At 34.2% G+C, this 16,415-nt stretch overlaps 3 protein-coding genes across 4 annotated transcripts; 2 read left to right on the top strand and 1 right to left on the bottom strand.

Moving 5' to 3' along the window:
- The first annotated feature begins 5,603 nt into the window (after window positions 1–5,603).
- On the top strand, window positions 5,604–7,565 carry LOC120162568 (9-cis-epoxycarotenoid dioxygenase NCED1, chloroplastic-like). Its single transcript, XM_039172707.1, has one exon. The coding sequence runs from the start codon at window positions 5,619–5,621 to the stop codon at window positions 7,341–7,343; it is 1,725 nt and encodes a 574-aa protein (XP_039028638.1). The 5' UTR covers window positions 5,604–5,618; the 3' UTR covers window positions 7,344–7,565.
- Window positions 7,566–9,526: 1,961 nt separating this feature from the next.
- LOC120162463 (peroxisomal (S)-2-hydroxy-acid oxidase-like) lies at window positions 9,527–12,889 on the bottom strand. Of its 2 annotated transcripts, XM_039172608.1 has the most exons (12): window positions 12,743–12,889; window positions 12,000–12,164; window positions 11,762–11,886; window positions 11,430–11,476; window positions 11,224–11,301; window positions 10,986–11,110; window positions 10,768–10,834; window positions 10,593–10,655; window positions 10,417–10,486; window positions 10,254–10,354; window positions 10,069–10,173; window positions 9,527–9,914 (listed from the first exon to the last, which is right to left on the bottom strand). In XM_039172608.1, exons 2-12 carry the CDS (start codon window positions 12,134–12,136, stop codon window positions 9,723–9,725), a joined length of 1,110 nt encoding a protein of 369 aa, XP_039028539.1. In that variant the 5' UTR covers window positions 12,137–12,164; window positions 12,743–12,889; the 3' UTR covers window positions 9,527–9,722. The 2 variants fall into 2 exon arrangements, with proteins under 2 accessions (XP_039028539.1, XP_039028540.1); XM_039172609.1 differs by lacking the exon at window positions 12,743–12,889 and having other exon boundaries at window positions 11,996–12,111.
- A 1,672-nt stretch (window positions 12,890–14,561) lies between these two features.
- Window positions 14,562–15,431, top strand: LOC120162466 (probable glutathione S-transferase parC). The gene is made up of 2 exons (XM_039172611.1): window positions 14,562–14,996; window positions 15,064–15,431. The coding sequence occupies exons 1-2, from the start codon at window positions 14,676–14,678 to the stop codon at window positions 15,406–15,408; spliced, it is 666 nt and encodes a 221-aa protein (XP_039028542.1). The 5' UTR covers window positions 14,562–14,675; the 3' UTR covers window positions 15,409–15,431.
- Window positions 15,432–16,415: the final 984 nt, after the last annotated feature.

Raw genomic sequence — 16,415 nt, 5'->3', positions numbered from 1 at the left:
TTCATCCTTCATGCCCTCTGGTTGCTTTCCTGAGAGAGGTTGATATAGATTTTTCTGGTACAAAAAATCTTCAATCTGCATCTTCCCAAAGCCAAAGTCCGCACCATCGAACTTTTCAATTTTCACCTTCCCTTCGTCTGCAGCCATCGCTCCCACTCGAATCTGGCTTCGTTTGGATCGTTTCTGACAATTTTTGCGAATCACCGTGTATTAGAACACCACCGTCGACAAACTCGTATCGCCGACCGAATTTCACTATTCACGAAATTCACTGTTCACGTGAATAGTAATGAATAGTAACATCGCAGAAAATTTGACAAAATTCACAACCAAAAGCTCTGATTACCAGTTGTTAGGAAAATAAACCGAGTACAAGTAATTTCCCTATAACCAGATTAGTGAGAATGCGAATTAAAAGCGGAAAAATAATACCCGAAAATTGATAACGGAGTTCAGCCAATTGTGCTTACGTCTCCGGGCTGCTGCAGATCTTTTACTAAGAGAGAAAATTTACAGGTGTTTACAAAACACTCACTACTCATAAGAAAGCTCTCTAGTATAGGAAGAAAGAAATATTTTGGGATGATTTTGAAGCTAAATGGGTAAGGGTATTTATAGTAGAAACTTAGGGACTAATCTTTGAAAATACCCTAAAGTGCAATGACTAAAGTGAATTTACCCATTCCTATTTTCAACAAACATCTACCAAAATTTTACCAAACTTTGAAAAACATTTTTCAAAGAAACATTTACCAAACTTTGAAAAAACATTTTCCAAAGTTGGTTGCCAAACTTTGAAACTTTTAACAGTTCCGTCCATATTAATGTTATGAACTATAATTATAGAATATTTAATGATGTAATATTCAAAATATTAATTTTATTATATAAAATTTGAATCTATTTATTATTGCGGGGAAATGATCCAATCTAATTTTAGGATAAGTGGTCACCAGGATCGTTAATATAAAGATAGGGTGGTTCATAATGAATGTTTCTAAACTTTAATTAAAGTGCATGCACTTGGCTAGAGGAATTCAACAAACTTTAATTATTTCATAGTTTAAAGCTAAAAAAAAAAGTTTGTTGGTTATCGGCAGTTGGCTGTTTTTCCCGGTAAAGTCGGTTGGTCGAATAGTTGTAAATTGGAGGGTAAAATAAGTATTTAGTAGTTTAACTTCCACTTTATTTTTGTTTTATCGCCTAGCTTTTAAAATTTCAAAATTTTGGGGGTAAATTTATGAAGAAAAAAACCTTACATTTTCTCCTCAAACCTATACTTATCGAATTTCTTTTATTCACTTACGTTAAAGTATTTTATTCTTAATTCGAACGGCATGGAGGTTGTGAAAGAGGATAAATACAATATATCTTGATTCCAAGATGATTAAATGGCGGAGAATACACATCAAACCAAAAAAAATGTCAAAACTTTGATATAATTCTTTTTTGATTTTGAGGCAAACCAAAATGAGTAGAAGAAATAGAAGAGAAATGGAAACACTTTTGTACCCCGTTATGTCACAAAGATGACTGACGATTATCGAACGACAATGAAGGTGTCGAGCATGGGAAAGAATAAAAAAAAACATTAGGTTAATTTCATAAATAAAATTGTTCTATAAAAATATTTTGATATTGTCATTAAAAAGCTAATAAGTAAGTGCCAAAAAATGAAGTGTGAAAGTTCGATGACAAAGTCATAAATTCTTAAAAGTGAGTGACTAAAACAAAAAAAAGTAAAAGTTGACTGGCTAATGTATAATTTACCCAGAATTGAATTATATTTTAGAGGATATTCTTCCTTCACCATAGAACACACTCTAATGCTATCCTATTTAATTTCAGCCCCTAACGTTTACATACTTTTTATCTTCGACGTATCGAAGTTGCAAAAATAAAATTGTGCCCCCCATCCATCAAATTTGCCATTTCTGAAGTAAATGTTTGAAGCTGTCATTTTCTTTCGGTGTAACTTTTTTTTATTACCTATCGTGCATTCGATTTATTAACGGATTAAAATGGACCAAATATTGTACATGGTTTTTAATTTATCATTAATATTTAAATTTCTAACTAATTATAATTTCTTGAAAAATCAAAATTTAGACAACCCAATTAAAAAATCAAAATAAAAGAAATGATAAATGAAAAAAAATCGGAAAGTAGATAACACGACAAATATTCAATCAAAAATCAATTAGTGATGTTTGCAAGCTTAACTTTAATATGAAGATACAGCTAATTCAAGACCAAATCTTTAATATTCATTTTCAAATAGAATTGAGCGACCAAACAAATATATCTAAAATCTCGATTTTTCCATTCATATCATAAAATAATTATCTAATTCATTGTAGCATGACAAAAATCCAAGTTAAATGATCATACACCAACAAATTTATTTGTATTAAAATTTTGAATTCCCTGTTCACGCTGGATCGAATTATTTCAAACATTTAATAAAAATCAAACATGAATTCAATCAATAATGCAAATATTATGAACTAATAGAAATACAGTTCGATTTACTCCCTGAATTTAAAGACTAACATGAACAAATTCAAGGTCTAATATGAAAAAAAAAATAAAGTAGCGGTGTTAAGAGTATGTTATAGAATACAAATTCATGAACACGTGTGATTCTAAAAAAACCAAGGACCAATGTAGAAAAAGTAATCATATAATAAGGGACTAGTTCAAGCTTTACCCCTTTATAGAAGTTGCATCTAGGAATAGTGGGAAGAAGTTATACAAATAAAACACGTATCTTTTCTTCAATTTTATAAATCCTTTCGATGTATACGGGGGTCAAGGGAAACGGGTGAAGATGAACGTACCTTTAGAATTTTTAAATTTTTGTATAGTTTTTTAACATAAAATTCAATGATTTTGAGACTTCGTCGAATTTTAGGAACTTGAGAATTGTGATCTTCATCTAAAATTTCAATGGTGAAAAATAGTCATTCAACAAGAAATATAACATATTTCGAAACCAGTTTCATCGGATAATCGTTAATAGAGATTAAATCAAAAAAGGCCTAAACTTATGATTCAAATGTCATCTATTTTTTAACGAATTTCAAATAAATTCGAGAAGAAGAAGAAAATAAAGAGAAAAAAACATTTTGACATTACGAACGATGATTGTTGATAAAACATCATTGAATAATAACATTAAAAAATGGAGTTAATTAATATCTTAGAAAAATTAACTAGTATTTGATGTAAACCCTAGTTTTTTTTTCTTTTTCTTTTTTCTTGTGTTACCATTAGTATTTTTTATTTTTTATATATGGGACAGGCGACGACACTTGTCTTAGTGTTGGTTGTTGATTGTAGGTATTGAATATTTTTAATCGTTTTATTATATTGTATATATTTTTTAATTTTTAATAACAATTGCTTTTATGACACGTTTTCCTTTCCTTTTATGGTACGTTTCTCTTTTCCTTTTGGCACGTTTTCGATTGTTTGACCTTTTTTCATTTATCCATTTTCTCAGGATTGTATTTGACATCGACACGATTGATCAAGATATCATGAAAATCTTCCCTGCTTTAGACCCTTAGATTGGATGTGAATATGTGATTGGCATTAATGAATAGTTTTCTCATGTCGCTTGATTCTGATTTGTGGTTTCTCAGTGGTCTTTCAATAGTTTGATATTTTTTTGTGGTTCGTTTATCGATGCAGTCAGATATATTTGTATCTATCTTTTATTCGAGTTTATTTAGTTTAATTTTTAACATTTTTCTTATATATGGTCCTTATATAATCTTAAGTGGCTAGTTTCTTGAGTTTATTATTATATTAAAATGTTTTCATTATGTTTTAGTTTACGATTATAGTTGTAACCTTCATATAATTTTAATATTTTGTATTTTAAACAAAATTAACGGTTCATAACTTGTAAAAAGAATAATTATTTGATGTACCTTTTGATATGCACAATTTAAAAATCATAAATAATATAAACATATAAAATTTGATGCGTCCCATAGTTTAATATATTATTATCTGATATATGTATCTTAAAATTCATTATATCATAAACTATTTTATTAATAACTCTACGAAATCTTTATAATATAAAATTTAATAATTATATAAATTCTAAAAAACATATCTTTATAATAAATTTAGTAATTAAATATTCATCAACTAATGAAACAATAATACGATCTAATTCAATTACAAGTTAAAGTTAAAGTGAATATATAATATAAATATTTATTATTTCTTAAAAAGGCTACCTGATCCGATAATTGTTGGCACACGCCCACTAGTGGACCGACTCCTGAAAAGATTTCGAGAATAATGTATTATGCTGTTATAAATTAAGATGAAGGATATGATCAAAGACAAATAATGAAAAACATTATCTTTCAACAATATAATCAACCTTCTGTTTACTTTATTAATTCTGTATTATAAAGTGAAATAATATAATATTTAACATTTCCAGTGCTTTATGGTCATTTAAGCACTGGAAATCACATATAATTGGAAATTGAATTCTTACAATAATTGTTTACCACTCTCGTGTTCATGGTGGAAAATAAAAGATAAGAACCTCCCCAACCTATAAATTTTTATATAAAAAAAGAAATATATTAAAACACCAATATTTTATTTTAAAATGTTTCTTAGGATAAAAACACAAAAAACAATGCTGTCAAATAGGGTACCTAATTATTAGCTATATTACCTGCCCCCGAAGTTTTGGATTAAGTGATTAATTTAAACAGCTTTAAGTGGCTTTCATTGGAGGTGATAAACATAATTTAATATGAATTGAGGCTGATTCTATATATATATATTAGGGGTTGTTTGTTTATTTTAGAATGATTAAGCGCTGAATGATTCAGGGACTATGTATGAATTAGCTCTGAATGTGACATGCTGTTTGATAATAGTTCTGAATCATTCAGAATGTACTTATGTGCTGAATCATTCAACATTGTTTTGCTAAATCATTCAAGACTGTTTTGCTGAATCAGTCAGCACTGAATCATTCAGAGATGCGAAACAAACGCGCTGAATACTAAACGGTTCAACATTCAACGCTGAATGATTCTATTAAGAGGCAAACAAACAACCCCTTAATTACTTTTTCTATTAGGATTATCTTTTATTTGACTTAATATATATAATGTATATGTATAATCCATTATCCAAAGTTTTATTTCACTTAAATGTGTGAGCATAAGTTATAAATATGAAGGTATCAAGTAGTTCGTTTTAATTAGTTAAAAACTCGAGTCAAGTCTGAATTTAAACTGAATTTATTTGATTTAAATTTAATCAATTTCTAATTAAATTAAACTTAAATAACTCATGATTTCTCTCGTTTTATTTACTGAATAGATAATGTGTCCCACAAATGACCCCAGCACATTACCTTACCATATTTTAAATTTCCTACAAAAATGCAACACGTGGCGTTCTCTTACATGTGTCTTCGGCATGGTTGCCACTTCGTTTTTCTATATATACACTCGCTTCACCAATAACCAAACCAAGTCCCTCTCAATTCCCTTTCAAAGATCGAAATTTTACATTACCAAATCGCCACTCACCATTTCACTGCAAATAACCACTAATCAGCAGCACCAATGACTTCCTTTCTGAATTTTGGTTCAATTTCTTCTTCTATACATCTCCAATGGCCTTGTAGAAAGCCTAACATTGCCTGCTCTTTACAAAGTACTCCTTCCATTTTTCATTTGCCTAAACAATCATCCCCTGATTACTCCGATCACACTTGTTCTACTGTGAAAACTCAGCCCCAGCAATGGAATCCTTTTCAAAGAGCGGCGGCTATGGCTTTAGACGTGGTGGAGAATGCTTTGGTTTCTCACGAGCGTCACCATCCTCTTCCCAAAACTGCTGACCCCACTGTTCAAATATCTGGAAACTTTGCTCCTGTACCGGACCAACCGGTGAAGCGCAGGCTCCCTGTTACCGGAACAATCCCGGAATGCATAAAAGGAGTCTACGTTCGAAACGGAGCCAACCCGCTTCACGAACCCGTCGCCGGTCATCATTTCTTCGATGGGGATGGGATGGTTCATGCGGTTCAGTTCAAAAATGGTTCGGCTAGCTATGCTTGTAGATTCACTGAAACCAACCGTTTCGTTCAAGAACGAGCTTTGGGGCGTCCGGTTTTCCCCAAGGCCATCGGTGAACTCCATGGCCACTCCGGCATCGCTAGACTGTTGCTTTTCTATGCTCGTGGCTTATTTGGTCTTGTTGATCCAAGCCATGGCACTGGCGTTGCTAACGCTGGACTCGTTTACTTTAATGGTCATCTCCTTGCTATGTCTGAAGATGATCTGCCTTACCATGTTCGTGTCACTAAATCTGGGGACTTGGAAACCGTTGGCCGATATGATTTTGATGGTCAGTTGAAATCTACAATGATTGCTCATCCTAAAGTTGATCCTGAAACGGGTGAAATGTTTACTCTTAGCTATGATGTTATCCAAAAGCCATATCTTAAGTACTTCCGTTTTTCGCCCGACGGTAAGAAATCACCTGATGTCGAAATTCCAGTTGACGGTCCGACAATGATCCACGATTTCGCAATCACCAAAAACTTTGTGGTGATCCCTGACCAGCAAGTGGTGTTCAAATTGCCTGAAATGATTCATGGTGGTTCACCAGTTGTTTATGACAAGAACAAGATGTCGAGGTTTGGGATATTGGAAAAGAATGCCACTGATGCTTCGGGGATAAAGTGGATTGAAGCACCTGATTGCTTTTGTTTCCATCTTTGGAATGCTTGGGAAGAGCCAGAAACTGATGAAGTCGTTGTAATTGGCTCTTGCATGACACCCCCGGACTCCATTTTCAATGAATGTGATGAGTGTCTCAAGAGCGTTCTATCCGAAATCCGATTGAATTTGAGGACCGGCAAATCGACACGCCTCCCCATCATTTCGGATTCCGAACAAGTTAACTTGGAGGCAGGGATGGTTAACCGAAACTTGCTCGGAAGAAAAACCAGGTTTGCATATTTAGCTCTTGCCGAGCCTTGGCCTAAAGTGTCAGGGTTTGCCAAAGTTGATCTCTCAACCGGACAAGTTAACAAGTACATCTATGGAGACCAAAGGTATGGAGGGGAGCCTTTGTTCTTTCCTCGAAACCCCAATTCCGAAAACGAAGATGACGGTTACATCCTGGCCTTCGTTCAAGATGAGAAGACCTGGAAATCGGAACTGCAGATTGTGAATGCCATGAACTTACAGCTAGAAGCCACAGTGAAGCTTCCATCTCGAGTTCCATACGGTTTTCACGGAACATTCATAAGCTCCAAGGACTTGGAGAAGCAGGCCTAATTCAACCACTATAGCCTTGTTATCATCAATTTTTCTAGATGGTTTAACAGGTTAAAAGGGAGAGATATTTACCAGAGGGATGTTTGCATAAACTGTCCCCGGAATCTCTAACCCTGTTATTTTAGGGTAGTCCTTTGGTTTATTTCAATATGAAAGGCTTAGAGAGACCAGCTAGTAGCTTTTGTGTATAGCAAGTATTGAAGCTCAGCTGATCCTTGTTCATTCTTTTACTTGTGTGCATCCAACAGTGCATAGATTACATGGAGTTATGTATATATATTGTGTAATTTCACTGTAATTCTCTGTTTTGTGGTAAATATATATGCATTCCAGTATCTTTGCTACAATTACTTAAACTTTTATCTTCAAAAGGTGCATGGTTATTTTAGAAAGGAGGTCAGTAGAATTTAGAACAATGAACAAATGAGAAAGCAGCACGGTTAAATGTTAAATCATTTTAAGGATTGGTTAAATAAAAGAGACAGATTGGGGGTTGGACCCCCTTTTTAAGTCATCCAATCTGTTAACTGATAACCCTTTTGCCAGATATCAAAATTTAACTGATCTACTGAAAACCCTGAAGTTGATAGTTCCGACATCGTCTCCCGTTTGTCATTTATATTCGACATAGATATGAGTATATGATCCTATATGAAAAGAACTCTGGAAAAAATTGTAATCGTGTAGGACACATATCTTACATTTATTCTTGAATCGAGATAAAATCGGTGGCAACATATGATAGGTGGTGTAAGGTTCATCTGCTAACCAATCAGAGCTAGAAACATCATGGGGGGAAGAATTAAACACCTAAAGTATTGAACAATGAGTCAGATATTTCAAATGGGGGGGCAAAAAGGGTGATTTGACTCAACTTGTCCATTCCTCTAAGTTGGAGAGATGATGGTTCTTTTTCTCTGAAAGCAAGTCAACTTACATAGCCATCTGATATTTTTTTAGAGCTTGAATAATTCAGATAGCCTTAGTGAAAGTAGGTTTCCTACAGAGTTTCAGAAATAAAAAATCATAACTCAACAGTCACACTAAGAAATATCAAAGATATTTTATTGATGAGAATTGTAGATGATAAGATGAAGTTGATGCGATAATGTTTAGCACCTTTCAGCCATGCCATTTGCTGATGAAGACTCGAACTTTTTTCCGGAAGCTCAATCCTTGGCTGAGATCATGCAATGTTTAGCACCTTGTAGCCATGCCATTTGCCGATGAAGACTCGAACTCTTTTCCAGAAACTCGATCCTTGGCTGAGTTCATGCAATGTTTGGTATCCATTTCCGGCATAAAACTCAATTATTGGGGTGCAGTGTGTGGGGGGTATGGGGGCAGGGGGAGAGGTTTAACCTTTTCTAGACATATTATTACTAGTGCTGCAATGGTTTGAGTATCCATACATCCATTACAAAGTTTTTTTTTTTTGTTCAATATGAAATGAAGTAATGTGATCCCACTGTTGTTATTTTACGGTTTCGGTTCTCGTCTGGGTCGATATTCACCGCTGATGTTTATCATAATCGACAATAGCACATTCATTATCACGATAAACAGAACCAAAGCAGCTTCATATGAGGTTCTGTCCCATTTTGCTACTCTGCAAATAGCAATCATAGCTATCTTTTCTTTCACTTACCCTGATGAATCTGTCTATATAGCAATAACATGGTCATAAAAGATAAAATTCGTACTCTTCATCTCGGATTTCATCCATTATTGCGATAAACAGAACCACAATGAGCAGCTTCATATGAGGTTCTGGCCCATTGTGCTACTTTGCATATAACAATCATAGCTATCTTTTCTTGCCTTTAGCCTGATGAAGCTGTCTATATAGTATTGGCCTGCTTATAAAAGATAAATTCGTACGTTTCATCTTGAATTTCTCTGACAGTTACATGTCATATCATGTAATGAAAATACTTCAAACAAAAATGGTTGACAAGTAACATTATTCCTCAAAAAATAGATCTTGAAAATCTGATAAAGCTCCAAGGATGCATGAGATAACGTCCTATTTTAGTTTTTACTAGTTGATGTGTTTTAATCTTCAAGTTGGCTTAGCTATGTGTATTTATGACAGAAACTAGCAAATATTTTGTTTTACTTGGGTTCATTTTTCCTACCTGTAACCACTCAGTGCTGTTATTCCCATTAACCGCGACGTGGTCTAGCAGAAACTATGCCTTAGTTTAAAGAAAGAATATACAGTGAAGGCAGAAGTAGCCATGATCATCATTACAAAAGTTTTAACTCATTCAAACAAAAATATTATGCTTAAAAGAAAAGGGCATGCAGTGTGTTGAATACATCATGATTGATTTATGCAATAATATGTTGCAGATGTTGATACTTCAAGCCGTGCATTTATAGCCTGGGGGCGGGAAGAGCGCCAGGACCGTCCCAGTCAGTCACAATGTGCTGACGAGTGATTTCTTTGAGGGAACGACAACCACTCAGTGCCATGGTTAGTTCGAACTCTTCACGCAGCATCGAAAGCACTTTCCTCACACCAGCTTCTCCCTCAGCAGCCAATGAGAATACCACCGGTCGACCAATCTGAGTTTAAGACCATTACAGAACAAGTATCTACTCAGAACTTGTGCCATTTAGTACGACATGGACAACTATATGTCTATGATAAGCAGTACTTTCAACTACTGTGCCAAAATGCAATGTGTAATGCATTTCCATTAGGCAGTCTTATACTTACAAATATACCAGAGGCTCCCAGTGCTAAAGCTTTGAAAACATCGGTTCCACGCCTAACACCACCGTCCAAGAAGACTGGCACCCGCCCTTGTGCAGCCTTCACAACCTGGAATTGAAGAATTTGTCAAAAATGCAATTTTGGTATTGTTGACTCATGTTAGAACAAGTCTGAAATCGTTGGCATACCTCTTCCAGGGCCGTGATAGTGGCAGGAACGTAATCGAGCTGGCGAGCTCCGTGGTTGGAGACAATGATGCCAGCTGCTCCAGCCTGTACCGCTATCCTTGCTGCGAGAGAAGCATATGTTATCAAAATGGCCGGAGAAGAAGAGAAGTTAAACTTTTCTTACCATCTTCAGCAGTGAGTACACCCTTCACAAGAATTGGCAAGCTGGTAATTGTCTGAAGCCATTTCACATCCTATTCGTAGTTGATAAAGTTCATTCAGCGCGCCGTTAATCGAAAGAATCTTTAGGCATAGCCAAACCAAGCTCATGGTCCAGCTGAGGACCATGCATATACATACCTTCCAGCTGAGGGTACGATCGATTTGTCCAGCAACATATGAAGCAAGTCCTGAGTCATCAGCCTGCATGGCTCAGATGAACAAATTGAATATTAGAAGAAACATAAGCTCATTACTGGAATTTAAAGATTATAAGGTTGTTTACTAGGTTGCAACAATTCAAATGACCACTCACTTTATCCATCTTGCCCAGGTCTAAACCTTCAAAGTTCTTCAATGTCAAAAACGGTGGCAGAGTGAACCTGTAAGAGAATATTGAAACTGAAGATTTCTGGAGTGTAACTTTGACTTTCATACATTCAGAAATCAAACATCTAATGCTAAGGTAAACTAACTGCGACATGAGATATTTCTGCTCATAGGGAAATTGAGAATTCGAAGGGATAATGTTACCTGTTCTTGATGTCAGCTTCTCTGCGACCGAGCCTTGGAGTATCAACTGTAAGAGCAATTGCCTTGAAACCGGCCCTTTCGGCTCTTCTCACGAGCTGTGCAACTACATTCCTGTCCCTGTATACCTGAAGGATGGACACAAGAGATAAGTTATCACATGAAGCCTAAAAAACTTATCCCCATGAATGAATAGTTAGATTAAACAATTGGTTTTTAAGGAACATCATTTCAAACTTACATAGAGTTGGAAAAACCTAATGCCTGGTCCTGTTGAAGCAACCTCCTCAACACTAGAAGTGGCCCATGAAGATAATGTCTGAAATAATCATTTAAATAACACAGTTTATTCTTTTTGTCAAAGATAGGCACTTATGATCTATATTACTCGGACTTTCGTTTTCCTCGAAAATAGTATCAATGGAAAGTTAGAGTTTGAAGCCAAACCATAATTGTTCCAGCTGCTGATGCAGCCCTGGCCGTTGCATACTCCCCTGTCAAAAATCGAGGGATCTTGTCATTAGATTGTCAATCAAATTGCTTTCAGTGAAACCATGAAGGTTCATACTAAATTATGTTTAATGATAATAAAAAAAACTAATGGGATATACACATGATGTATTGATCCAGTTCCAACTCTTCCTGTAAATGTAATAAGATCTACCATGAAAGAGGCTACAAAGCTAAGATTGTTAAACATAGCAATGCTCTTAAAGGAAGTGCTTATGTATAATAATGAATACATGTGCAAAGGAGGATACTCCTTTACAGTTACATACCTTCAGGATGAGCCATTTTCTGCATGGCAGTAGGGGCAAGCATGATGGGCATTGATATCTTGAAACCCAAAACAGTGGTAGTCATATCGATCCTACTTACATCGATGAGAATCCGTGGACGAAACCTAAGCATTTGCAGGAATAAAGATTTCATTTAATGGAGATCTAAACATTTAAGCAAAAAAGGAATAATAACCTAAAGATGTTTTGCAAAAAGAAGATGGATAGACAAGCTCACAGGATCCTTGAGAAAGCATTTCTGTTCTCCTGCAATGTCCACTGATCCTCAGCACCAGATGCATAGTAGTCATACACCATCTTTGGCAACTTTTGCTTTGCAATTCCCTCATACTCGCTCACATTGGTTATCTCCATCTTTGCTCTTAAATTTTTGTCTTCTGCCTGCAATTTTTTTCTACTAGTTAGCATCTTGGGGACAAAATACAATATAAAATAAGACTGATGATTTACTCATGAGCTAGAGCCATGTTTTCTAGATATTTTAGATACACATCCAGGTAAGTAAATGAAGGTTCATTAATCTATGTTACCTAGACTTGGCTAAGTGAGTGATGGATACGAATATATTCGAATCTTTCCCCCCCCCCATATATTTGGAGGATTAAACTCTCATGTCATATCCTAGTATGTGGTGGATTGAGTGGAACATTAACTATACAAGCTGTGCTTTGCTATTAGAACTTAAAAAAGGTAATTATGTTTCGTTTGTTTCCCGATAAAATTAGAACTCGTCACACAAGCAGGAAGTGGGGAAAACGTAAAAGACATAACAGAAACAAATTCAAAACACAGAATCATATGTTCAAAGTACATATTAATATGATAAAAAGGTGTTGAGCCAAATACATGAACACGAGAAAACATCACGTAAAGAGAATCACAGCAGAATCATTAATCAAAACCAACAACGCAACAAAGTAAAGAAAAGAGATTGAAAGAAAAGAAGAGAAAAGCATACCTCTTAGGTTACCAGACTATGCACCACAGTGCATGCAGAGAAATCAGTTAAAGAGATAAACTCTACTATATATCTCAATGCAAGAAAAAGAACACACAGATTGGCAATGAAGAAAATACCAAAGGGTTTATATACGAATCCGAAAGTTGACAAGAAAACAGTGGGGTACACGTAGAATAGATAAACCATACCAAAAAAGAGAGAAAAAAACAAAGGGAATTTTACAAGTTGAGTGGATGAGCATTTGGAGGTGAGAAATCCTGCTAAGAGTCATTGGGGAACTCTCATCCACATACACTTTGTGTGCTTCACAGCATTTGTTTGTGTATTATCGCATCTCATCCAAAAATAAATAAAAAGGATATGCAGCTTGAAGGTGTATAAAATAAAGGGTGAATTACCTATTTCATATCCCACTTATTCATGTGTTTCCCTTTTGGTCACTCAATTTTTTTTCTTTCAAAATTAACCTAAAAAAATGTTTTGTTTATATTTTAATATCATACCGTTAAAAAAAAAATAACGACAGTAATATGTCATATTTTCTATTTTTCACTTCATTTTATCTCTCTTAATAAGAAATTTACAGATCATTTTTTAAATAATTTTATTTAGACCGAGAAGATGGTAACACGTGTTGTACCATTTTCAAGAAAAATAAGGTGAAGAGTGGGATTCGGAGGGGTCATGTACTTGATCACTAAACTAAGATAAGAATTTTCAAAAAAAAAAACATCAATACTAATATTTAACTTAAACTTTGTCACTGTCTCAAGATTAAACCAAATTATTTTCTGACTTCATTTGGAAATAAAAATTAATTAAATAATTATTTATTAATTTTTATAAAATCTATATTAAATGTAAATAAAACTTATCGTTAGATATGATTTAAAAAATATAATTGAATAACTAAAATAAAATTATGAAAATAATTATGTTACCAAATAGGTAGTTTAGTCTAAAATAAAGTGAGAAAATGGTTGAGAATTGAAAGTGACAACAGTGGCTCTCCCTCAATCTATCACTATGAAAATCCAATGCTAACTGTTTCATATAGATTTTTAGCTTAATACTTCGCCCCTAAACTATAGATAAATTCTCAGTTTGGCCTCTCAAGATATTTGTTTTTTGGTTGTCCTTTCGGTTATCAAGGTTTCACATTGATTAATTTGGACTGACTCGGGTACTTGGTTTTGGTAAATGAGTTTCTCAACGGACATTTTCTGCATATACAATGACTTAAATTTAAGATATATTTAAGTAATATCAAGCTACTTAATACTTGAACCAACCCGGTTAATCTCAAATATATATATATATATTGTTAATTTATCTCCCGTATTTTCATTCCGTTTATCACATTATCCCTATCCATTATTTCATTAAAAAAAAGCTTATGTGACATAATCACACGCTGCTATGTATAATTTATATAATATTAAAAATTCTGAAAAAATAGTAAATTTAAAAATATTAAAAAATATATTCTTTGAAATTATATTTTTTAGAAAACGTAATTATGCTTAATCTTTTTAATGTAATGAACGTGTGATTGGATTATGTAGTATTTTTTTAATGGCAAAGTGGGAAGGAGTGACGTAATAAACAGAGATAAAGTATAGGGGGTAAATTGATAAAAACTTTTTGAGGGATTAAACTGAAAATTTATATATAGTACTGAGAAAAAGGGGAAATAAGCCTAGATTTTATCATTTGTTTCCTTAATTTGGGTCAAAGATTCTGGCCTTATCAGACCAAAACCCAACGAAAGTCCAAAGAAACAAAAGATCCACCCGAGTAAGAAACAGCCCAAGAAAGCCCTGGAATTGTGCCCCCGGAGACTTCTACAACATTCATTTGCCTTTTTAAAACACCACCAGATTTCTTCACTTGTTGTACCACAGGGGAGAAAGATCGAGAGAGAAAAAGAAAATGGCAGACGATATTGCCCTACTGGACTTCTGGCATAGCCCATTTGCAATGAGGGTGAGAATCGCATTGGCAGAGAAAGGATTAGAGTATGAATCAAAGGAAGAGGATTTGAGCAACAAAAGCAGTCTGCTGTTAAACATGAACCCTGTTTACAAGCAAATCCCAGTGTTGATTCATAAGGGGAAACCCATTTGTGAATCACTCATCATCGTTGAATACATCGATGAGGTTTGGCCTCACAAGCCTCCTCTGCAGCTGCTTCCGGCTAATCCTTACGACAAAGCTAAAGCCAAGTTCTGGGCTGACTATATTGACAAAAAGGTCAAACTTTACCCCTTCTTACATATGATTTTTAGCCATTTTTGTTGAATATGAACAAATTATGCAGATATATCCAACTGGGAAGCTGGTATGGGGAGCAACAGGTGAGGTCCAAGAAGCTGCAAAGAAGGACATAATTGAGAACTTGAAGGAGCTAGAAGGAGAGCTGGGAGAGAAGCCGTACTTCGGAGGTGAGAGCTTTGGGTTTACAGATGTGGCATTGATTCCATTCTACACATGGTTCTATGCATTGGAAACTTGTGGGGATTTCAGCATTATTCAGAACTGCCCAAAGCTGGTTGCTTGGACCAAAAGATGCATGCAAAGGGAAAGCGTTTCCAAGTCTCTGCCGGACCAATATAAAGTCTATTGCTTTCTCATGGACCTTAAGAAGAAGTTTGATGCCAAATAAGATGGTTTTTAATATATTTGAAGGATGTGTGTATTTCAGTATTTTAACTCTATTTGTATGATCATACTGGTTTTAATAGTGTTTTTATTATGCCGATGAAAGAAAACATTCCCCAAGTATAAGTATTGATGAAGTGTGCTTATTATGTAAATACTCTGTTCCTCCCTTTTTGTCCATCTTCTTCTGGTTAATAAGAAAAGAACATCAACAGAACGAGGGGAGCTTACCACGTCGCAGGATATAGTATAAACAAAAATTTCTGACGTATTTGTATGGAGTTTATTAATATAGTCGTTGTGGTTCTGACCAAAATTTCTCGAAAATGCCATCACTTGATATGTACAAATTTAAGAACGACGTTAACAAACTTTTAAACAAATGACATGTAATGAAATGATCGGGAATATTTTAATAGCAGATATTAGATTTTATTTCAATTAATTCCGTCAAGATATTTATCCTTGAAAGTTTATCTACATATGAAAATAAGTGTATCACATTGATATTTAACGATTCATCTCTTTTTTATTTTATTGAAGAATCACAATTAGCGATACAAGGATTATTAACGAACATCTTCTAAGAAGAAAAAATAGATGTCATAAAGAAGAATATAAGTGGAATAAACAAAGTTTTAAAGAGATTATCATGTTTCTTTTTGGATATTTATACCTCAGTTATAGGAAAAATAGGATTAGACTTACGTTAGTATTTTAGATATCCGTAATGATGGTTAAAAAATCTCACATATGTTAAGTTTTAATAATTTTAAAAATTTTATTTAAAATAAAAAATTATATTAAAAAACCTTATATTTTAAAATAATTTAAAAAAACTCCAAAACTTTAAAAATTCTCATTTAAAGCCCTAAACCCACATCAATCATCATTTTCTGTTACCGTCGAACCCTCACCCGACCTTACATCCACTCGACAACCAATAATCCATGAAAATCCACCAGAACATGAGCTAATCGACAATCAATCGATGTAACCCTTAACGCTACA

Source organism: Hibiscus syriacus, unplaced genomic scaffold (genome assembly GCF_006381635.1).
Source record: "Hibiscus syriacus cultivar Baekdansim isolate YM2019G1 unplaced genomic scaffold, ASM638163v2 tig00111402_pilon, whole genome shotgun sequence".
Lineage (NCBI taxonomy): Eukaryota > Viridiplantae > Streptophyta > Magnoliopsida > Malvales > Malvaceae > Hibiscus > Hibiscus syriacus.
The sequence above is the reverse complement of the archived record's forward strand: the minus strand, read 5'-3'. Positions and strand labels throughout refer to the sequence as shown.